This window comes from Cyanistes caeruleus, chromosome 1 (assembly GCF_971803275.1).
Source record: "Cyanistes caeruleus chromosome 1, bCyaCae1.hap1.1, whole genome shotgun sequence".
Taxonomy (NCBI): domain Eukaryota; kingdom Metazoa; phylum Chordata; class Aves; order Passeriformes; family Paridae; genus Cyanistes; species Cyanistes caeruleus.
The window spans coordinates 60,937,296-60,960,689 of NC_141701.1; the positions used below are offsets into that span (position 1 = coordinate 60,937,296).

Genomic DNA, 23,394 nt, shown 5'->3' on the forward strand with positions numbered 1-23,394 from the left:
GAAAAGGAAAGATTGCAGTTAGTTTAGTGAGAAAGGGGTCAGGAACTTAATTTAACAGTTAACAAGCTGCTCTAATCACAGTCCCTTGCTCCTCTTTCATAAATGTATTGTGATATATAGTGTGGCTCTGTATTTCAGGCTTGCTTTTCTCACTTATCATGGCTTAAAATCCCCTCTAGTGTTGGAAGTTAAAAATCTCAGGACTACAATCCCATTTAAATCTACACAGGGTTCCCATGACTTCAGTGAATTGCTCTGAATTGTTGGAGATAGAAAAGTAGACTCTATCGCTCTGGTTTACTTAAACTCTTGTTTTGACAATCTGCTTTTACTCTAGATGTTTAGTGTCCTGCATCCTGAGTTCCTACTGTATTATTATCACTTTTTTAAGTCATACCTTTTTTTCAGAAAAGTTTAAAATTTGTGTTTCATGGGCCTTTATGATAATTTGCTATTTGAAGATCTCTCAAATGCTAAGGTGATGTTCATTTGTACCTGTTCTGCTCTTTTCCCTGAAAAAGAAAGTCACGAAGAGACATCTGTATAGAAAAACATTTGAGAGATGAAATTATTATAATATGAAACTGTATAGCTTGGGACCTTATGTGAAAGTAATTTAGCATGTTTTTTAAGAAAAGATGATGAAAAGTCAAGTCATGTCTATTAAAGCCTATGTTACATGATCAAGTGACTAATCATGAAACTTTTAAAGACTTTTTAAATTCAAAATTAGGCCCATTAGAAGTAGATGCATTAGTAGAAGTACTCTCTCACTTCTATCCTGTCAACTAGAGGTGTAGACATCTCCTTTGGAAATACTTTAGGGGTATAAAACACTAGAAGAATATTATAATGAAAGTCATAAAATTGATTTGTGCAAAAATTGAAGTGTTTTTGGAGAAAATCTGAAGATATATATGTCATTTTCAACTTGTAAATAATGTAAGAATTTCTAGTTATTTTCATAAGAGCTGGAGTTAATCTTTTGAAGATCTGTTTAAGGAACCACTTGTGTAGCAGACTGGTAAAACTGTGGGGTATGAATGTACCAGAAATCAGGTCTTTTACAATAATTAAGTATAAAAAAGGATTCCATTAGAAGTACTTGGAAGTAGCCTACACTGTAACAAAAGCATTTGGTTGTAAAGCTACATTCTACTGAACAAGGACAGTGTATCTCTCTGAAAAAGCATCTGTAAAATTCTATGGGTTTTCTCTTCAATTTAAGTACTCTTAAAATTTTGTTGTTTCTTTTGTTTTTTAAAGGAAGCTGCACCTACAGAATCTCTGCTTAACTGGCAAGACTATGAAGGACGAACTCCTCTTCATTTCGCTGTTGCAGACGGGAATGTAGCAGTTGTGGATGTCCTGACCTCCTATGAAGGCTGCAATGTGACATCTTACGACAACTTGTTTCGAACTCCCCTCCACTGGGCAGCCTTACTTGGTAAACTGGACACTGCTGGAGTGACTTAGTCATTACTTAACTGTACTGTTTAATCTTTGTCTCTGCTTTTTATTTCATTCCAGCCTGGCACTATGATAACTAATCTCTTAGAACAATGAGAGTTTCTGCTCAACCAGGATTAGAAGTTTGTGTGTAGACTGCTTATTTTAGCTTCAGATTCTTCAAAACATTGTACAATGCATTACTTCAACAAGTTATATATGCTGATGATTTAAGAACAATTAGGGTATATTGAGATTCTTTTTGCATATGCAGCTTTGATCATAGGTTAAAAAAACCAGATACTCTGGAACAGCGGTGTCTGAAGTGGGGTGTACACAGCCCAGCATGAAAGCAACACAATCTATGGGAGTGCATGAAGAAAATATCAGAGCTTCTGTGTATTTTTTTTTATCTGAAAAGATAACTTGACTATTTCATGTGCAGGTTTAAGCTAGCACCCTTGTTGGTCCACATGTAAGATGGTCACATGGGGTTTGCAAGGTGCCTGAGGGAGCTGAGCTGCTCCACAATGCAGAGTGGTTGATGGTGGCATCATGAATCACATGCTCACTTTCAGCCTACTGTGATGTACTGCAGTTTGTGTCTGCCTGGTTAAGTGGGTTTATGATTATATTATCTAGTTTTTATTAAACTACCCCTCACAAGCTAAATAAGAGGTTTAAGAATATTCCCACAAAGAAAATGGAGATACTCTGACAATGCCAGCACAAGTAAACAACAAAAAAATTGCAGAGTTGACACTTCTGCTACAAGCTCTTCATCAGACATGCTATGACAATCTAATCAAACCTGACAACAGGTTTCATTTGTACACAGTTTTTCTCTGTTTAGATTGTTACCCTGAGACTCAGATGCTCTGTAAATTGTAAATTTTGGTTTGTGTTTACAAAAACTGGATCCTTGTAAAACAGGTTAAAATCTAATTAAATGTAAATAGTCCAAATGCAGGGAAGCACAATCCATAAAATGACAGACGCAAAGATAATATGATTTAGAAAATTTACCTCCTATTTCCATTCAGGGGGAAAAAATAACCACTGGATAAAAGAATCTTCAAACAGTCTCTCTCCCCTTTTAACAGGCTTCATCCCAAAGATCCTTTGGGACACTGCAGACAAGGAATGCCAGTATAAGAATCAGATGTTCACTGGAGCGAGTTACTGCAACTCCAGTAGCAATATACATGTAGTTTGATTATGTTTATTAAAACAAAAAAAGAGAGAAGGATGTTGTCAAATTTGCATATATTTAGGGATATTGAATTTTAACAGAGAAATTGTGAAGCATTTTAAGTGTCATAGGATCAGCTCGCCAAATAGTCATTATCACTTGGTTCTGTCCAAGAAGCAAAATTTATTGTGTTTTGAAATTAACTGTATTTAAGAGAGAAGTCTTGTCTGTTGGAAAAATGGATTGTCTAATCAATGTAGAATAAAGGGGGAAGATGTGCCAAGACCTCCAGACTATTTTGTGAACTTGATGAGGTCTCTAGGAGGAATATGCTCTTTGGGAATTTCTGGTTAGTAAATCATCATTAATTTTCAGGGTTAGGGTTTTAAGTTGAAGTTAATGTTCTAAATAGGTCTTAAAGAGAGCAAGATGTTACTATATAGGTTAACAGCTGGAAATTTGAAGCAGTGCAGGGATGCTGCCATGAGTTTTCTTAGATGTGATGGATTGCATGTGACTGCATCTTAAGGGCATTGTTGCTCCTCCTACCTTTTCTTTTGTGTAGATAAAATCTCAGCCAAGTTATATCTCTGCTAAATAGAAGTGCAACAGAAATGATGGTTCTTGACCTCAAGAAATTCATTTTAATATTTACATTAATGGCCAAGTGAGATCCACTTTTGCACCAATTTATTTACTGTTGCACCCAATACAATTCCTTCTTTCAACTCTCTCAAACCTTATCCTCATAGATAACTTAGCTAGACTTCCTGTCCTGGTTATGGAATTAGGCAACTTAGCTAGACTTCCTGTCCTGGTTATGGAGTTAGGTTTCTTTTTCTAGTTGTCTGTCCTGGAAGTTTAGGAATCTTTTTTTCAGGCTCAGTACTCCTATGCTTTTTCTGCTAAATTCCACTCCAAATGTGGAAGTCCAAACTGGACTTCTTCCAGTGAACATCAATTTACTTCTTATACTCTTGAGGTGGGACTATATAGCAACATAATATCTCCTCTTTTTGGGTTGTTTTTTTTTGTTGTAAGAAGGGACAGAATAATGTCATGTTCTGCATCCAGGATTCTCTTAATGGCTGACAGGAAAGAGGAAACTTCCTGTATACTCTAAGGCCCCTAGAAAAAAAAAAAATGCTCACATAAGTCTTCATCCTTTTTGACCCAAATTACCACTTTCTTTCATTTCTGATACTTCTGTACATATAAAGTCTCAAAGTACCATTTCACAAAAGAGGGTTTACCTAGTCCTCCATGTCTTAGGTTTTTAAGAGCTGCAGACTACAAATATAGCACAGCTTCATTATGTAATTGTTGGTGTTTTCATTAAAAGTAGTCTACTGCTAGCAGGAGGGTTTACCTACCTTTTCATTTATTCTAAAGTGATTCAAGACAACTGTGCAAAAGTAACAAGCTGAAAAACTGATTGCTTTTCTGACATATGAGGTACTGGGAGTTTTCACCTGTAAAATCAGAGTGATTTTATAGTACTGCTTAAAATACCAAATCATTAAGATACTCCGTGAGCTGCATATGCTGGCATAAACAAATATATGAATGGACTGGTTGACTTTAGTGGCAATATACTGTATTTGTCTTTGTTTTCCTGTCTGTGAAGTGAATATAAGGTTTACCCATCCTCCAAAAGCGCTGTGATTTTAATCTCAAAATATTTTAATCTGTTTTTATGGAAGGAGTTGTGTGTGAACTTGTTTATAGCAGCTAGAAATAGACTAGCCTCTGATCCTGCTATACATTCTCAGATAAAATTTTGGTTAAATAAAAGTTAAAAATTTACACTAGCTTTCTGTAAAACAATATGATATGTGATGAAATTGTCAACATTGGTTTAGCTTGTCTTTTAATGCAGATGGACAAATGCTCATTATCATCAACCTATGCTCACTTTACTGTTTCTGACCGACCTGTCACTCAAATGCAGCATCTCAACTGAGCTATTATAAGCTTTTTCTGAAAATATTCAACCAATTCATTACACAGCTATCTGGCCAGTTACTGCTGGTTTCTTTATTTAGGGAAAAGCTCTAGAGTTTTCTCTTAAAAGAAATTTTGTGTTTATAAGTCATTCTGATTTATAGATGCCCCCCAAAAATAATGATACAGAGTATGGCACTGAGCACTATTGGGAAAAAAATACATGCCCGACTTAATTGTCCAAATTTCAAATCTCTCAATGTTTCTCTCTTACATTTAAACTATAATGGCTAAAACACAAATATATAGCTATTTATTAAACTCTTCATTTTCTTTCTTTGTTTGAGTTTAGGTTTTTTGTTTGTCAACGGGTTTTTTTTTTACTTTAAGCTTTTTATTGACTTTAGGATTTTATGCAAATTTGTTTTTATTATATTATTTTTCTCAGGTCATGCACAGATTGTCCATCTCTTACTGGAAAGAAATAAGTTTGGAACTATCCCATCTGATAGTCAAGGTGCAACACCCCTACATTATGCAGCTCAGAGCAACTTTGCTGTAAGTAGAACATACCCTAAATGTGAAGTAAATATATACTGAAATCCTTATAGTTTAGTAGAGTGTTTGAGTTGTTTTTGAAATCACATAAACACAGAGTTGTTGGCATGAGTTTCATTCAGAGTTCTCCTATGTTATGTGATACAAATGTAGTTAATTTCAAAATATTAAATGATCGATTTACAAAAACTAACTTTCTGTACAAAAAAAGGCCCTTTGAGCTATATGTTTGCATCAGAATACACAATACTCCTTCAGTTGCTTCCACAGAAAGCAGAATGACACCTACTATTTCACAGTGCTTTCAGGTTTTAGGTCTCATTAGAATGAAGTCTAAGTAGTTATAAGGTATCTAGAGTAAGATGACTTGTAGGAGTATTTGCACAGCTGCTGCAGGACCAGTCAGACCAGTCTTTGCGTTCAAGAAGGTGATTGATTTATGAATATTTGACATTATGAATGAACTGTTGTCTCGTGAAGCATGGCTAAAGAGTTGAGTACCTTTTGTCATAATTCTTCACAAACACGGTATTTTTAAAATTTTTAGAAATATTTTTTAAACTCAGACAACAAAGAATGTTGGTTTCTCAGACAGTTTAATTCTTATACCTTGATATAATAGGTAATTTTTTTTTTCCAGACCAAGATCAGATACAGTAGAGCCAACTCAGCATTTCAATGATTGCCGGTCACAGATGTTGCAGAAGTAGTTCTCAAGCACTGCAAATTAGGAAAACTTTTCTTAAGGTCCTTTACCTCTCATAGTTTTCATACCCTCCCTTTACAGAAAGGATTGTTTAGTGCCTAGTTAACGTAATAGTTATGTAATCCACATTGCAACATTTTCTTAACAGGGATAGTAATTTGGGTCTTTCTTGCAAACCTTCATGTTAACAAGGAAAATAAAAAAGGAAAATTTACATGCTCTTGAGAACAATTCAAGTTAACAAATCTAGAAGTGGTATTGAAAGAGGGAGCAGACCAATATCTTTGCTCCCTTGTGAGAGTGAATTTTGGGGCTTCAGTGGGGTTTTTTTTGGAGGTGGTCTTACTAAGACCATCCAGATATTTTTTTAAATTCAGACCTTTACTGAAGCATATCTCTCTATAATCTTCACTTTAAAGAATTTTTTGTTGATGCTGATTTTTGTCCATTTAGGGCTGTGTACAGTTTGGGCCTAACTTACACATTTGAAATATTTATGTTGTAAAAGCCTTTCTTTCATGTTTGAGTTAGACTCATAGAAAAAAAAAAAGTGTTTGTTTACTATCTGGTAATTATCTCCACATTCTTTAATCTTGTTATTTTTTTCTTTTCTATATTGATGTATTCCTAAAAAGATTTTTCATACTGGATTTCTTTCCCTGGGCTTGATTCAGTTGAATGAAGCATCTTCATTATGTTGCTGCCTTTTGATCCCATCATCCAGCCAAACTGTGATATCATCTGCATTTCAAGGGGAAATGAAGTACATGGTGGAATCAGACATTCTTTTGTAATCTTGTGTACTTACAATTAATGTACTGTTTACTGTTTCCCATCTTAGATGAAAAATCACACAGGAGAGTTTCATTCAGATCTGCAAGTCTCTTTTAGCTGGTGCTGTACTCAGCAGTCCCTGCCTAAATTATGTCTGGAGTCTGTTTTCACCAGTCCAGTTGTTTCTGAGCACCACTATTTGCTTTTTTTCTCCTTTACATGCATATCATTGAGTAATTCCCACCACTGAACTCCATATACATGATCAAACAACTGAGTGGAGATACATCTATGTTTGTTCTGGCAGTAGCAGCTCTATAATCATGGTTTGAGAGCCACATTTTTGTTCTATTCTGTCTGCCCAATTTTGGTTAGGTGTGGTTTTTCTCAGTTAAAATGTGATGTTTCTTAGTCCCTAACAAGAAGAAAGTTTATTCTTTTGTGTTTATGGTAAATATTGGCATAGCTTTCAGTTTTATTTGCTTTGATGTCTTGTTCTTTCTTCTGTTTCTGTGTGGGTTACTTACTATAATATGACATTTTGGGGTTTTTTAAAGACTGAAGAGATTTAGCTAGTGCTTTATTTATGTGAAGAATTTGTTCCCAAAGACTAGCTTATCCCCACTTACTATAGACAGGAAAAGTTCTAGAAGAAGAGGTATTACCTAATATAACCACCCAAATTTAGATGCCTTGGGTATCCCAGAGGAGGTCCCAAGAAACGATGCTATTTAAATTTTTGAACTAGGAGAATCTTCATTTCCAGATCACAGAATATTGTTTGTGGGAAGGGACCCACAAGGATTATTTAGTCCAGCTCTTAAGTGAATGGCCCAAACAAGTGTGTTATTAACACCATACTCTAACCAACTGAGCTAAGATGCTCTCTTCATATTGATTTTAGTATGCAGGACTAATTTTTTTTTTCCCTGACTTTTCCCAGAGGTGTTCAAAATTATATACTTTCCTTTCATGTATTTATATAGGTTGATGTAGTAAATGAAATGTGGATACCTCTGTCTTGTTTTTAAATATTCAAAAATAATATGTAGTATTTTTCAGTTTTCTGATAGCGCAGAATTAAATATTTCACATTTAGCTCTCTCCTCTACTGTTATTTTTCAGCTTTGTTGTTTTTCATGTTGTTTATGCCACTTTTTTTTAGTAGTGGTAGAATACATGTGATCTTTCATTACACAATACATGTAGAATTAAATTGATTGATACTTCTATTCCTTGATTTTTTAATTATCTTGATGTAATTTAATTTTGTTTTGTTTTCAGGTTATGGTAACTTCATTTTGGAAAATAGTGCTTATAGCACTCTGGGATTTCCTTCCACTTTTTCCAGTTAAAAGCTGTAGAAAAGAAAGAGTTGTTGAAAGAAGTGTTGCTTTGCCAAAACTTAATGAAAAAATAAAATATTTTGTAGAACGTGTGTCTCAGTGTTGAAGAAGCGCAGCCTTTGCAGTGCTTTTCACTCTGCAGGATTTCCAGCAGTGCAGAGCCCTGGGAGGGTGCTGAGTTTCTGGCCTAATGAGAGGCTGTTTTTGTCTGAGGTGTAGTGGTGGTCAGTGTGAGTACACAGAGCTATAAACTCATGCTGGGTTTGTGTGGAAAGCGTTATGCTTCCATCTCTCCTTGCTTCTGCCTGGACCTTTTCACAATAAAATGCTTGTTCAGACCTAAATTCACAAATCTGTAAGGAGCTTAGATCAGTAGCATAAGATAAATGAGAAATTTCCTAATTCTTTAGAAGGATGACATAGTAAGTAGTAGCGAAAAAACAAATCCAAATTGGTCAATGGTACTTAGGCATTCAAATTTCTTCATGATTAAAATAATTTAGTTCATTATAGCCAGGAAATTCCTGTCTTACCCAGAGCAGCTATGGTGGGGTCACACAGAAGAAAGGCTAAGAAAGCATTAATAATAAAATATAAATAGAAAATAAAATAATGAAACATGGGGTTTTTTTCATGTTTTTATTGGCTAGCCTACCAATGATTCATATTAGATGTTTCCCAGCTGTTACATACACACAGCCTTATAAGGCACTAGATAGAAAAGGGAAAATCTTCCTTTTATTCTTTTTCTAATAGTTGTGATTTTCTCTCCCTTCCTTTCCTGGGTGACTCACTAAGAATCTAGCAGCAGGTAAAACAAGTGGACTTGTTTGCTTGACAGAGGTGGGAAGGAAGGTGGGAAGGAAGGTGGGAAGGTAGGCGGGAAGGAAGGTGGGAAGGTAGGCAGGAAGGCAGGAAGGCAGGCAGGCAGGAAGGAAGGCAGGCAGGAAGGCAGGAAGGCAGGCAGGAAGGAAGGCAGGAAGGAAAGAAGGAAGGCAGGAAGGAAGGCAGGAAGGCAGGCAGGAAGGCAGGCAGGAAGGCAGGCAGGAAGGCAGGCAGGAAGGCAGGCAGGAAGGCAGGCAGGAAGGCAGGAAGGAAGGAAGGAAGGAAGGAAGGCAGGAAGGAAGGCAGGAAGGAAGGCAGGAAGGAAGGAAGGCAGGAAGGAAGGCAGGAAGGAAGGCAGGAAGGAAGGCAGTGTCAGGAAAATGAATCCACGAACACCAGAGGTTTATGTCCAAAAAGGAGACAGAGGAGTCCTTTTTCTTTATTCGAATAAAGGGAGAGGCCATGGGGCATTCCCCTGGGGTCTCTCAAATTTTTGGAGGGCGCAGCCTCCTTTTTATCCTAATTCCCGGCCGCTTGTCCCTTCTCCCTTTCCCCATAGGCTGAGGTACTTGAGAGGTACAGGCTTCCCGGAACGCCTGATACCTGGGGTACCTTCCCCCCCCCACCCCCAATGCATAATCCCTTCTTAACTTTTATGGAATTCATAGTGTTCTTTCAGTGCCTCTTTGATCTTCTACTGGAATCCATCCCATTGTTTCTGTCGTCTCTCACTGATAGCTACATCTTATCAACTGACCCACAGCTTGTTTGTAAAGACAAACTCATCATTCCTCTCAGCAGGAAGGAAGGAAGGCAGGAAGGAAGGCAGGAAGGAAGGCAGGAAGGAAGGCAGGAAGGAAGGCAGGAAGGCAGGAAGGCAGGAAGGCAGGAAGGCAGGAAGGCAGGAAGGAAGGAAGGAAGGAAGGAAGGAAGGAAGGAAGGAAGGAAGGAAGGAAGATGAAAGAAATTATTTTTTGTCTTGATTTGAGATTTTAGTTTAACAGTTACAGTAGAAAGACTGGACTCGGCTGTAAAGATTTCCTTAATATTTTCTGAGTTATAGTATTTCAGTAATTAGTAACCTGATGATGTTATTAAACATTAGGAAATATGTCTATGTTGACCCTTTTTATTTTTTTTAACAGTCAAAATATTAGAGATAGGCAAAGTAAAATACTTGCATGTGCAGTTGTATTTAAAATTAGAGAGAAAAAATATATTGGGAAAATATTTTGAAAGAATATTCTTTTCAGAGTAGGTTCAAGCTGGACATCTGAAGGAATTTTTTCACAGAAAGGCTGGTGGAATGTTGGAATGGGCTGCCCAGAGAGGTGGTGGAGTCACTACCTGTGGAGGTGTTTAGGATGTGGCACTCAGTGCCATCGTCTGGTTCACTTGATTGTGTTGGGTCATAGGTTGGACTTGATGAGCTCAGAGGTCTTTTCCAACTTAAAAGATTCTGTAATTTTTTCATCACAGTATTACAGTCATGTTTTGATAAACCTGTGATATTTTTCCCATTGCTTTCTTCACAGAGACTGTAGCATCTTTTGCTTCCTTGTGACTAACACATCATATTTGACATTGAAAAGAAAAAGGTGTTAAATGACACTGTTAAACTCATAGTTAAGGATGCACTATGATCATTGGCAAGGGAAAAGGCATAGCAGAAGTTACAGTGCTCCTGTTGAGCTATTACTCTTTATAAACATAAAAGGAAAAAAGAGGCTTTGATTTGCTTCATAAACAGCTACATGAGATAATGGTTTCTTGTTGCAGATTCCTTTTAATGTTAATTTCAACAGTGTGTCTTTTCAGGAAACAGTTGAAGTATTTTTGAAACATCCTTCTGTAAAAGATGACTCGGATCTTGAGGGAAGAACGTCCTTCATGTGGGCAGCTGGCAAAGGCAGTGATGATGTCATTAGGACTATGCTGACTTTAAAATTGGATATTGATATCAATATGACAGACAAATATGCTGGCACAGGTAAGATGCTTTCTTTACAGTGAAGAGCCACTGCATGTTTCCAGTCTGTGTGATTTACACCAAGTGGAAACCTTGTTAGAATCTGTATTAATGTTTTTCTGTATGTGTACTTCAATCCTGAAAACATTTGTGCATTAGTTGAATTATATGTGTGAGTCAATTCTTTTCCTTAGTGTGGGAAAGAAATGAACCTTTTCTGCACAGATTGGAACAGTTCATTTGAAGCGTAGCAAGAGGAAGTGTACTGCAATGCTATTTAGTTAGTTCTCTAATCCTGTGACAGGAAAAGCTGTTCTGTAATTTGAAGAATAAAATGGAACATAGTTGCATAAAAATGCCTGTTCAAAAATTTATTTGACAGTACAGTGACAAATACTTTGAAACAATATGGAGCAAACTAGCTACTGAAGTAGCTAAATTATCATCATGAAAATCATTCCATAGTTATTTGTAAAGATAGCGAAATAAAAATTAGATTGCACTTCTGTTGAACAAACAAGAGATTGAACTTGATATCCCCCAAGTTTATCATCCTGTTATCTCCCTGAAGCAAAAGATAAGTAGGCAACACAGTGTTTCAGTATTCAAGCATACAAGTAATGAAATACAGAATTTCTGGTGGTAACTATGAATTTATCTCCTTTAAGGAAAAAAAAAAATTTTGGTAGAAATGTTGTACCTATGTAGTACTTTCAACAAAAACAGAATAACAGTTCTGACAGGTGAGAGAGTCAGGTGTTGAAGTGTTTATGTATTCAACAGCATTGGAAATATAGGAAAAGTAGTTGAGTTGTATAGTATGCTGATGGCATCTAAATGAAAAAACAGGAGAATGTGGATATATTTGGTATAAATTTGGGGAGGTTTGATAGCAGGGCTTCAGGGTAGGCTTTCTGTAGGGAGATCAGGAACTACCCAATGCCAGATACAGTCACAGAGTTAGAAGCACAAAATAGATATGTCAGGGTTGTGTGGTTCAGGATTTGAAACTTAATGCTGGATCTTAACAAAAAGCAATTTACAGTTAACATAAAATTCTGTTTAAATATATAAATTCTTGGTTTTTTACAATGTAACACACACAAAATAAATCAGTCTTTCCAAGTTGTGATAGTTTGACATTTTTGAGTGTAAGAAATAGAGCAACAAATAAAATCTCAATCTTCATATTTGATGACGTTAAAAACTAAATATTCTACAATTTTAGACTTATTTTACCTTTTACCAGTCTCACACTTGCTACTTCGTGACGATTCCCTTTCGAATACCTCTCAGTATTTCTTTCAGACCTTAAGGTGCACCAATGTTGTTGTTACTGTGTAAACCTCCTTACAAAGGGTTTTTTTCTTTGCAGGCAGTAATCGGTAATCACATACTGTGTTTCTGAAATTACTCAGGTGTGGATTTCATGCTTGAATAATTCAGGTGGTTGGGTTTATTATCTTGCAGTCTTAAACCTTTTGTAGCGGTGATATGTAATCACCTTTTAATCTCGGTTTCCTTGTAGGGTTTTTAATCCAAGGAAATGAATGGATTTTCCATTTGCTTGGGAGTGCCGTTGTGTAGAGCACAGGAATAGTCTGGAAGTGGGGAGCTGTGCTGCCGAGCAGCCCGAGCTGCACCATTGTGCCAGCGAGTGCGTCGCCTGGGCTTTATTATAAAGAGCTTGAAACATAAAAGGAAGCCCACCAGTAAATCACTCTCTGATTTTTTTTTTTTTTTTAATTTTATTTTTTTTTCAAAGGGCTTTAATCATTCCCAAGTTTTCGTGAGGGAAAAGCAGTGTTGTGTTCGGAGGGGAAACTATGCACTAATAGAAAATAGCACACATGCCTCCGTGCCTGGGATACAGTTGCTGAGCAGAGTTCAAGGCTGCAGTTTTTCTGACTTTTGTGTGCAGAACTCAGTTCAGCTCGGTTGTAATGTTGTGTTAACGCAGCCTTTTGCATTTACTCAAAAAGAGCAAGCTCTCCATTGAGCTCCGCTAGAACATCGAGACTCTCGGCATTGTGTAGGAGAATGACACCAAGGGAAAGGAATTTCCCTCCTCTCAGAGATCAGCGCTGCAGGAGCATTACAGGGGCAGCTTTATAGCTCTGCCGTCACTGTGCACAATGGAGAGGGCTCTGTCTGTCGGCTGAACAAAGGGCCCATTGTGACCAGCTGGCTGAAGAATCTCTTCAGTCACCGTGACTCCATCACAGAAAATTTGGCTTACAAGAAAATATTGAGCACAAAGTGCGAAACAAGATGCCTGCGTCAGAATGAGTGATAGGGGGGAAGAACTGGCCAAGCTGACACAGCAGCTCTTTTTCTATTGTATTGTTACACACACCCCATGTGTCATCTGATGGAGTGGTTTACTGCCTTTGGTTTCATAAGGGATTCAGGACAAAAACCAGAACCTAGAGTTTATTGTGAGGTCAGACCATGAAAACCAGGCCCATCCAAATGTACGACGCGGCAGGGATCTCATTCTTGTCCAATTCCTACCGATAGCCACCCACTCGCAGTAGCTGCTGCACCCACGAGCAGCGGTGAGCTCTGCTGCTCTTTTAGGCTGCTGCACTTAAATCAGCGTCCTCTCAAAGGCATGATTTCAATTTTCACTTCTCAGAGTGTCTCTGACCCCAGTGCTTAGTCCGTGTCACAGTGTTACTATCGATTATTTTGTGACTCTTCTAAGGCAGCGCACACCAGCTGGATTCGGGTCAATGACGGCATGAACAACCTGAGCGCTTCAGCAGGGCCTGTGTAACAGGTTGTGCTGGGTTACTGTCTCATAGGCTGCTACTGGTTGTAAACAGAAGCTGACAAATACAAAAATGCTGGTTTTATATTCTGGCTATGGTTCAAGAAGCTGCTCCTTCTAATGCTGGTCTTTGTGGTGTGCATTTCTGTATAATGCCTCTGCTGGATCCCGATGTCTGTTTTAACATTAAACAAATCCAGACGTGTAGGTAGTGTTTACAGCCCCACATTTTGCTTGCATGAGCAGATTCAGTTCTCACTAAGCATGAATATTTCTGAAATTTGATGGGGAAATATGAATTCACTTTATTAAATGCACAGTTATGCACAGCATTGTTTTGTGGTTTTATTCTATATTATTTTGATTTTATTGTCTGTAAAATATTCTATATTTAAGGCAACTTGAGAATGTAGATTGTCTGATCTGACTGCTGACTATAGGAAATAACCTAAAGCATTAAGTCAAATGTAAGTGAAACCACCAATACATATTGGTTTGATCAATACATCAATACATTGGTTTGACCAATACATCTCCATTGGTTTGAAATCTCATTGCTGTGCGCAGTTTTTTCTTTCAAAAAGAGCTGTGAACTGGTCATCCTCAACTCTGGCTTCCAGTGCCTGCAAGATGCTGTGTTAGGCAATAACTCCAGTTACAGGACACCACATCTTTACCTGGGTTGTGAAGTATCTGGAGTGTAGCAGCATCTGGTACTTCTGTAATATTTTTCTTTTTCTTGAAGAAGCAGGGAGCCATAGATACTGTACAAGATATGATGGTCTTGCTACATAATTTCATATAAAATTTTCTTCAAGTAATTTTGAAACAAAAAAAGGTAGGAGGCAGGGAGGAGTAGGAACAGCTGGGTAGTTTTCTGAAGTTAGTTTTAATTGAGTCAACTTTTCTTATTTCAAAGAAAAAAGTCATTTTCAGGAAAGCATTGAAGAAATAATGAAAGCTTTCTTTCACTGGTGGTGAGCAATCTCAGAAATGGCACAAAACAGAGGCAGAAGTAACTCATGTTATGTTCTCTTAATCAGAATCTGCTATTCTTCCACAAATCCTCACTATAAGACAGTCTTGGTAGTATTAAATGTAAAATTTCTATATGTGCAAGTTAGAAACATGTTTCAGGGCTAACAGTTTTTCTGCTTTTTGCTTGTATGGCGAGAAAGTGTTGTTACATCATCATTTGTTACGATTTTTCAGTTCCTTGAGGTTGAAAATTACTTTTTCCACCAAAATAGTCATAATTCATTTTTATTTTGACTGTTCTAATTGTGGACCTCTAAAGCTCATGGTATTGTGGTTTCTTTTCCTACTACTTTATTCTTCCAGCACTGCACGCTGCTGCCCTTTCTGGCCACGTCAGCACAGTGAAACTGCTGCTGGAGCATAAAGCACAGGTGGATGCTCTGGACGTGATGAAACACACCCCGCTTTTCCGAGCCTGTGAGATGGGTCACAAGGAAGTGATTCAAACACTCATTCAAGGTCAGCTCTCAGGACTTCAGAGTTCGGTGCTGCTTCCTGTGGGAATGGGAAATAAGCAGCTGAGCAAGAGGTGGGGTAGGAAAACCTGCTTTCCTAAAGCAGGTTTTGTTTGTAAGTTCCCCTTGTGAAATAGCCCTAGTGAATCTAAAAGATTTTCAGTGTTGTGCAAAATGGCTGGAAGTGTTAAATGCAAAACTTTCAGAATTGGGATTGTTCTTTCCACAGTTTGTTTCTGCTTAAGTCTTTGCAAGTACGTTTCAGTCTCTCAAACCAGCTCTTCCCCCAGCAAGTCCTTCCCTTCTTTTCTTTTCTTTTTGTTTGTTTGTTATTTTCCACCCAGTAAATAAGACCAATTTAAACTTTCTTCACTTTTGTGAGAACCCATTTTTAGGTTTTTTTGGAAGACTTTTTTTAAGTGAGTCTTTATTTTTTTTTAATGTAGATAGATATCAGAAGTCCTACATCATTAATATTTTCTTCTGATTGTTTTTTTGTAGACAGAAATGGGATTTAACAAAGTACACAGTTTTAGTTAATTGTAAAATACCTGCTGAAGGGTAAGAAGTACAGTGAAAGAACAGTGGCATCTTAGATGCAAAATTCTGTCATTTCAGCTTCCCAGAAACATCTCCTTCCTACTTCTGACATTATCCCACTGAAGGATAGATGTAGTATCAAGGCTAAATTTTGCAAGTTTTCCATCAACCAGCTTTTCTTACTGAAAAGTGTTCTTCCTTCCATGATCTGCTGGGCATATTTTAACCTCCTGTTAAGCTCTTCCTCCCACTCTCTGTGCCATTTAGCTTTTGTAGATGGAAGAAGCTTGGCTGTCAGAATCCAAGTTATGTTTAATTGAATATTTTGTGATATAGAGAGTCATTGTTGCTGATTGGTTCAAGTTCTTGTATTTGTGGAGTTTTACTTTTGTACAGAATTTTTACATCTTGCAAGAACATATAGAGAAATTAATTATCTGCATAAAAGAGTCTTAGTAGGCTTGAATTAAAAAAAAAAGTTTATTTTAAAAATTATTATTACATTGTGGATATTTTATCTTGTCTGCTTTAGAGATTCAAAAAGACATTTAATCTGAAATCTAATTTTTAGAAGTTACTTTGTTGTTAAGAGAGAAAAGTCCTACTGAAAATTGATAAACCTGAAACAAATAAAATAGATTTTTTATAGGCATTTGTTAAGTCTGGATATTGTAAAGCATATTAGATGATAGTTAGAAGATTGTAAAAAAGGTAGATACCTGAGTCTCTTTGAAACTATTTAATCGCCAATTAATTTTGATTTAAGTTTTAGGATTTGAGTAACAAAATTGAAGTTGCTTTCCGAAATACTTCGCTGAATTGTTAGTTTATGAAATAAGTTTCTAGTTGAACATAAACTCTCTCTTTTCCTAGCATTCAACAGTATTTTCTTTTTGTGCTCAAAAATGTGTTTGTTTCCACAGGAGGAGCAAGAGTAGATTTGGTTGACCAAGATGGCCATTCACCCCTTCATTGGGCAGCCCTGGGAGGAAATGCTGATGTGTGCCAAATCCTGATAGAAAATAAAATCAACCCTAATGTGCAGGATTATGCAGGTAGAACACCTCTGCAGTGTGCTGCTTATGGAGGTTACATTAACTGCATGGTAGTGCTGCTGGAAAACAATGCAGATCCAAATATTCAGGATAAAGAGGTATGTTGTTTTTCTTCACTGGGGTATATCATTAACTTTAGAATAACCATGTATCAAAACATTTTCCTTTTTTTCAAGGTCATTCCTTTCCCAGGACATAGTAACATCTGTGCTGCTGTTTGTCACAAAAGGAAATGCATCCTGATGTCATTTTCCCTATGCCTGCACTTCTAAAATCTCAAAAGAAAATTTGTATTTTAATATGTAACATGAATTGAAGATTCATATTTTTCCAGATCACTTTTTGGTTTTTCCTTATCAAAGTGTGATGATATGAGGAATCATACTAATGATCTGATTTCTTCTATCATTCCTTATTAACAGCTGACATAGGAATGTGATTTTAGTCTGTTCTTCAGCATACAGAGAGAGAGCAAGTAAGAAAGTAAGGTACTGCAATTGAGATGGCACAATAACTGCTTCACATTAAGTATAATAACTTGTCCACATTAAGTACCCACATAATATGTATCACTCTTCCAGGTGAAAAAAAAAAAAAATAAAAGAATACTGGTCGGTTTATATGTTCTTTTGTGCCATTATTCAGGCAGTAATTGAAATTAGGAGCCAGAATAATTGTGCAACCTATAACAGTTTTCTTTGTTGTATGACGTAATTTCTCAGAAGTCAGTAGAACCTCATCAGTCAAAAGAGCCTCACCCAATTTATTGAAATTTTCTGTAGCTATTTGTTGTAGGGCATAGATAATTCCAGGTAATGGAAATGTGGTTTTCATTATGAGTTCTACGGAGCATGCTGTGCATCTTTTGCAAAGAAGGCAACTCTAAGGCTAATCTTCTATTGCTCCTTTTCAGCTGTTTTAGGTGAAAAAGCACTAGTATTGAAATCTTCTTAAAGAAAAAAAAATAAAATTTAAGTGCTGTGTTCTTTTTTTAACAAGGAAGTTTATTTAGAAGAACTTTTTTTATCTTCATGTCCAGAAAAGCACTGAATTGGACTATGATTTATGACTTTTATTGCGGCATGGGGGGGTAATGTTTATTTTTGTTCTGCGCTGTTGTTTTACAGGGCAGAACTGCCCTGCACTGGCTCTGCAACAATGGCTACCTTGATGCTATAAAGTTACTGCTCGGCTTTGATGCTTTCCCCAATCACATGGAGAACAGCGAGGAGAGGTATTGCTTGTCTGAAGGTGTTACTTTGTAGTTGTGCCAAAGCGCTGCTGCCTTCCATTTAAATGTTAAATGTTCGGATTCTGCAAGAGAATCGTCATCTTGTATCTCAAAGGAGTGCTGTAACCTTGGGCTTCAGCGTAAGCAGCTTTTCTAATGTGAAAGTTCCCTTCTTTAGCTAAGATGTTGCAACTTAAACTTTTGTACTGAACCATGAACTTCTGGAAGTATTCACTCACTCTGGTCTTGTTGGAAATATTAAAGATCTTTCTCGTTTATATAGGGCTGAAGGCAGATAGGTGTGGACAAAGGATTAAAAGGCAGTTCTGCTGTTGGAATAGACTGGAATTTTTCTTTTATATTTGACACAAATACAGCAGGAGGAAAGAAAATGGGAGAAATGTAATGTTATGTTTTAAAATGGTGATTACAAAGTAACTGGTGGCTACCTGTATTCTAAAGGCTTGGTTTTATAAAAAAGTCTCCTGTAATCACAAAGAGACAGCACATTTGCATCTCTTTTCTTTGTCTTTCATTGACATATAAATAATAGTTTTTTCAAAATGATTTGGGTTGTGGAGTTCGAATTAATCACATGACCATGAAGATAATTACTATTAGCGGAAATTTCTAATGCCTTTTTTTAAAGTAGATGACCTCCTCATAATTATAAGATTATGAACAGCATGCCATATAAATTTGAATATTTCAGCATTTTAAATAACTTGAGGCGTTTGCAACCCCATATTTCAGTGCTAAATTTGAGAGTTCTGTCCTTAACCCTGGGTTTTAAATGCTTTTCTCCTCCATCATTTTTCTTTCATTCTCCACTCTAAACCACTCAGATTTCTCTTCTTTTTCTGTTCTTATTTTTTCTTCAGAAACACAAATGGAAGTATAACTTGTTTCCAATTAAGTAGTGTCAAGACTCTCTTTAGTAATTTTTGATTGAAAATTTAATAAACTGTTTTAATTAAATTACTTTTAATAAGTAAGATTAAAAGCCACAATTTTGCCAGATTGGAGACTGGTGTTATCCTTATTTGTGGAAATGTACTAATGATGTTCAAATGAAAAGAAAATACCTTAGCTCTGGTTTATCGCAGTCATTCAGATAGTATGTGTTTTTGTTTTCCTTCTGGAATTAAAAATATATATATATATATATATATATATATATATATATATATAAAATGTATAAATGTAGATTACTCAAAATACAACTAGCAGTATTCTGAATGTCTGCTGATAAGCACTAGTGCACGTGCAGAACAAAAGAAATCCCCAGTATTTCTAGATGGATCAATCTTTAAATATAATTCTCCTAAAATATATATAAAAATTGCACAATTCCATCTTAATGAATATCTACGAAGCTTGTTTTATTGTTAAGATATTGGAAGTTTGGAAAGTGGAAAATCAAGTTGAGTGTTGTAAGAGAGGAAAAATAACCTCATGGAAATAGTTCACCTGTAATTGGATGAAATTGCTCTTTAGTCAGTAACAATTTCAGTACATAGTGACTTTTTTTTTCCCCCCAAATATTCCTATAGGGAAAAAAAGCTTCCCTTCTTTACTTTCTTAGAACATAGTATGAGATATCAGTTAAAAATTTAAACACAGTGGTTATAACTAAAATATTAGAGTAAAGATAGAACTGAGACTGTAGAATTTTAAAGTGCCTGCTTGCTTGCCAGATATATGATCAAGTGCTAATCTGGAGGGTATTTGGTTTGTTGTTCTTTGAAAATTTATTTTGTAATCCAACTTAATGTCCTGGGTGCATCAAGCTGCTGCTTGACCACCTTCTTGTTAAATTGCCTATAACAGCTGAAGGCTGATGTCTTCATGTGTTTCCCTGTGAGGCCAGTTTGATTTAAAAGCTATCTGCTTTAGAGAGAACCAAGGGAAAAGGAAATTTACATCAGGCTTTGAACTGACACAACAGAGGAGTGTATGTAAGTGTCCAGTCATAAAAATCCCTCTTCAAATTTGAGTAAGTGATTTTTTTTTTTTTAAATTTCAAATGTAGCTTGGATGGAGTTGGAGAATCCACATTTAAAAATATGGTTCTTAGTGACTGGGATTTGCAATAGAACACATTGTTTGGTAGATACACGGTATGGCATAAAGTTTACTTTAGTGTCTTTTGTGTCTTAAAGTATTCCTAATTTTGAATATTTTTAAAAATGTGTTTTTCTGAAAAAATATTCCTTCTGAAGTTCCCGTTTCTGGGTTATCAAAAATCTGTATCTCTTTAAATGCTATCAGCACCTTGACATCCAAATTTTCATCTTATGTCATTGTCTTTATTCCTGCAGACACTTCAGTTCAGATACTGTTTATCCTTCCATCAAGCCATTGCTGTGTGGCAGGTCTAATTGTGCTTTCTGTCTTTCTTTGCTTACCAGCACTGTGTCCCAGCAAGTTACCATCAACAAGAGCCCTAATTTTCACAATCACATGCATTGACACTTGTTATTGGATAGTCTTATGTTATATGGTCTTGATTATGGTTTGTGACTGATAATCTTCTGTCTTTAAATGTCTTTCCCTGAAGTTTCAGTGTTGGTGAGGGAGATATGTAAATTTTGCTCCCATGTCAACATTGGGAAATTTGGGAATTATTTTGAAAAAGGCTTAGGCATCTTGGACACTATTAGAACCCAAAGCAATGTAATGCTTTGAACACCTCTGTCCATTTGAAAACAGACTTAAGCTTTCCTAGTCGGTTAAAAAAGATAGTATTCTTTAATACGGATCTAATCCTGCTGCTCTGTCAGGCATGGTGTCTTCAGCCAACGTTATAGAAGCTAAACCAGATTTAACAGTAGATTTTTAGAAGTTAAATGCATATGGAAATAACACAAAGGTATATTAACTCACTTTTCCTTTATATTTCTATATGAAAACTTCAATAACACATTTTTAAGACTGTTTTCCTAAAGCAGTTAATGCTGTGGGTGGGGCTTTGGGAGATTTTGTCCAAACACCTCAGGTCCTCTCTCCCCCTTTCCATATTAGGAGGCTAAATAAAGTTTTGAATATAACCACAGTGTGTGGAATGAATAAGGTAGAAAAATAATGCCTAAAAAGATGAGAAAAACAGCCTACTGCACAGTGTTTAATCTGTCTTCATACTAGAAGTTGTTTTATTATGAAATGAGGGTGAAGAAACACACATTATAGCTAGAATTCTAGATCCATAGTAACTGTTGTGTTTTTGGGTTTTGTTTTTTTTAGATATACTCCACTTGATTATGCCTTGCTTGGTGAACACCATGAAGTGATTCAGTTCATGTTAGAACATGGGGCTCTGTCTATAGCTGCCATTCAGGATATTGCTGCTTTCAAAATTCAGGCTGTCTACAAAGGATACAAAGTTAGAAAGGCTTTTCAAGAGAGGAAGAATCTTTTAATGAAACATGAACAGCTGAGAAAAGATGCTGCTGCCAAGTAAGTCTGAGATTTGAAATCTACTCCAGCACATATTTGTTGTAAGTTTGTATTTACCAGTGTATTTTATCTGTTGCTCATCGGTTTTTGTTCCTCTTGGTAAAATTCATGAAACTGAAGGAAGCATATAACTTCCATGTAACTATAGGCAGATGGAAGTTATTTTCTGTATAATCCCAGTTTAAATAACAAATTTAGACCATATAACCACCTTAATAATATACCACAGCATGGCAAAATACCAAAAACCGAGGAAAGAGCATGTTAGCATCCATGAACCTTTGGCTGATATTCTGCATGATGATGAAAAGGCTTGGAAAACACTTACCACTTTAAGTAGTGGAAATAATTATTTGCCTGTCAAGTCTTGATATCAGTTTTGAACAAAAGTTAACCAGTAGCTGAGATAAAAGATGGAAACAAACCAGGGAAGCCTGGTTTAGTAAGGCTTAACTTATTGTTTCTCTAGCAACCCGAACTCCTGGTTTCTATTTGCAACTTCATTTTGGGCCTTATCATTCTCTGCACTTGTATTTTCTGGTCTTGAATTAGAGAGTTCCTATGAATTGGTTATATTGGATTACAGATAAGTAACTTGCAATTCAAATTGTTGTCAGCAAGATATGTAGGGTCTGGCTGAGTTTCAACCCAATTTAAATGTGGTAATGGTAACACAGTGGTGAAATTCTAAAATCAGAAGGTATGTGATAAATGATTATCACAATACTTTGCTTGCTTGGAGTTCATCCTTAAGATTCTTAGTATGAAATTAGCACCTGGTTTCTGTTGAAGAAATCTGATTCTGAAATGAAAAAACATAATAGTGTGAAAGGATTTCTGCATGATTTGGGAGGAGCATTTTGATAAAGAGAGACCATATGAAAAAAGCATGCAATATAATTTTTGCAGCTAGAGGTATTTTTGCTGCATCTGTGTATCACAGACAAATTCAGCTGCGCTCCACTCAGTATCAAATTTTGTAGTTTGATGTTCTGCATAATTGGCCAGTCAGACCTTCATTGGGTTTGATTGCTGCTACTATAAAACAATTATTATTCCCCAGGAACAACCAAAGCTAGAAATACCAGATAACTCATCTCTTACTCGCATCTTTACATCCTGAAGTTGTAACCTGTAGCTCTCCCACTGTTTGTCTTTTCTGCTGAAATCAATGTAAGTGAAAACCATGCATGGAGAAGCTGCCTTGGAAAATATTTCTTTTTAAAGTGGAGAGCTCTGCTTCTTGCTGTGTGGTCACAACTGACTTTACCAAATGAGATAGTTTTATCCTTTGTGATGACAGTCATTTTTAGAAGAATCTCTGATCCACCATGTAGAAGATTAAATGGAAAAGAATTGCCTCATGGAAATTTGGGGATATTTTTGTTATAATTTTCCTTTGTGAGTTTCTGATGTAGTTTCTGAAACTTACTTAGCTGTTGTTGATTTGTTTGAAAACAATAGAAACAAAGTCTGTGTACCAAATACCATAAAAAAAGAATTACAGTACAATTGGAGTGTACAAGCAAATCAGGTTGTCACATAACAAATTTTATTTAATTGCAATTTTATGATCTGTAATAAACTGAAGGGGACATTATGTTGTCATCATTCTGCGTACCCATCTGTGCATTCCACAGCTAAAATTGGCCAGGGTGTTCCTGCATACAAAAAACTATTATCCCTACTGGTGTTTAAAAATCTGGTCTCCAGATAAAAGTAGACATTATGTGGGGATCCAGAATGATGGTGAACTCCTAGATTGAACACACACACCCTCTCCCCAACAATTTCAGTGTAGATATTTAAATCTTGCTTTGAAATATGTTACTTTATAGAGTATCTCTAAGATAAATCACTCCTAAATCTGCTTGTGTTTAGATAATCTGTTCTTCTTCTGTGGGTTTTTTTTTTCCTTTTTACCGTAACAAAAAGCCAGCATCTTATTATTTTCTAGTAAAATTACAATCACTGTATTTAAAGCCTGTGAAATATTTATATACAAATATCTTCTCCCATGTTCTCACCTATATCAAATAAATTGTAATTTATAAAATTAAGTTTGATGAAGGCCAAAACAATA

At 36.2% G+C, this 23,394-nt stretch overlaps 1 protein-coding gene across 4 annotated transcripts in view; it reads left to right on the plus strand.

Moving 5' to 3' along the window:
- INVS (inversin) overlaps positions 1–23,394 on the plus strand; it is an 86,305-nt gene that overhangs the window by 47,574 nt on the left and 15,337 nt on the right. For all 4 annotated transcript variants that reach the window (XM_023921702.2, XM_086895136.1, XM_086895142.1 and 1 more), the window contains 7 exons: positions 1,267–1,447; positions 5,034–5,143; positions 10,613–10,784; positions 14,878–15,033; positions 16,493–16,722; positions 17,752–17,858; positions 21,099–21,311. In XM_023921702.2, the coding sequence (XP_023777470.2) occupies positions 1,267–1,447; positions 5,034–5,143; positions 10,613–10,784; positions 14,878–15,033; positions 16,493–16,722; positions 17,752–17,858; positions 21,099–21,311 (1,169 nt within the window). The remainder of the gene's footprint in view (positions 1–1,266; positions 1,448–5,033; positions 5,144–10,612; positions 10,785–14,877; positions 15,034–16,492; positions 16,723–17,751; positions 17,859–21,098; positions 21,312–23,394) is intronic.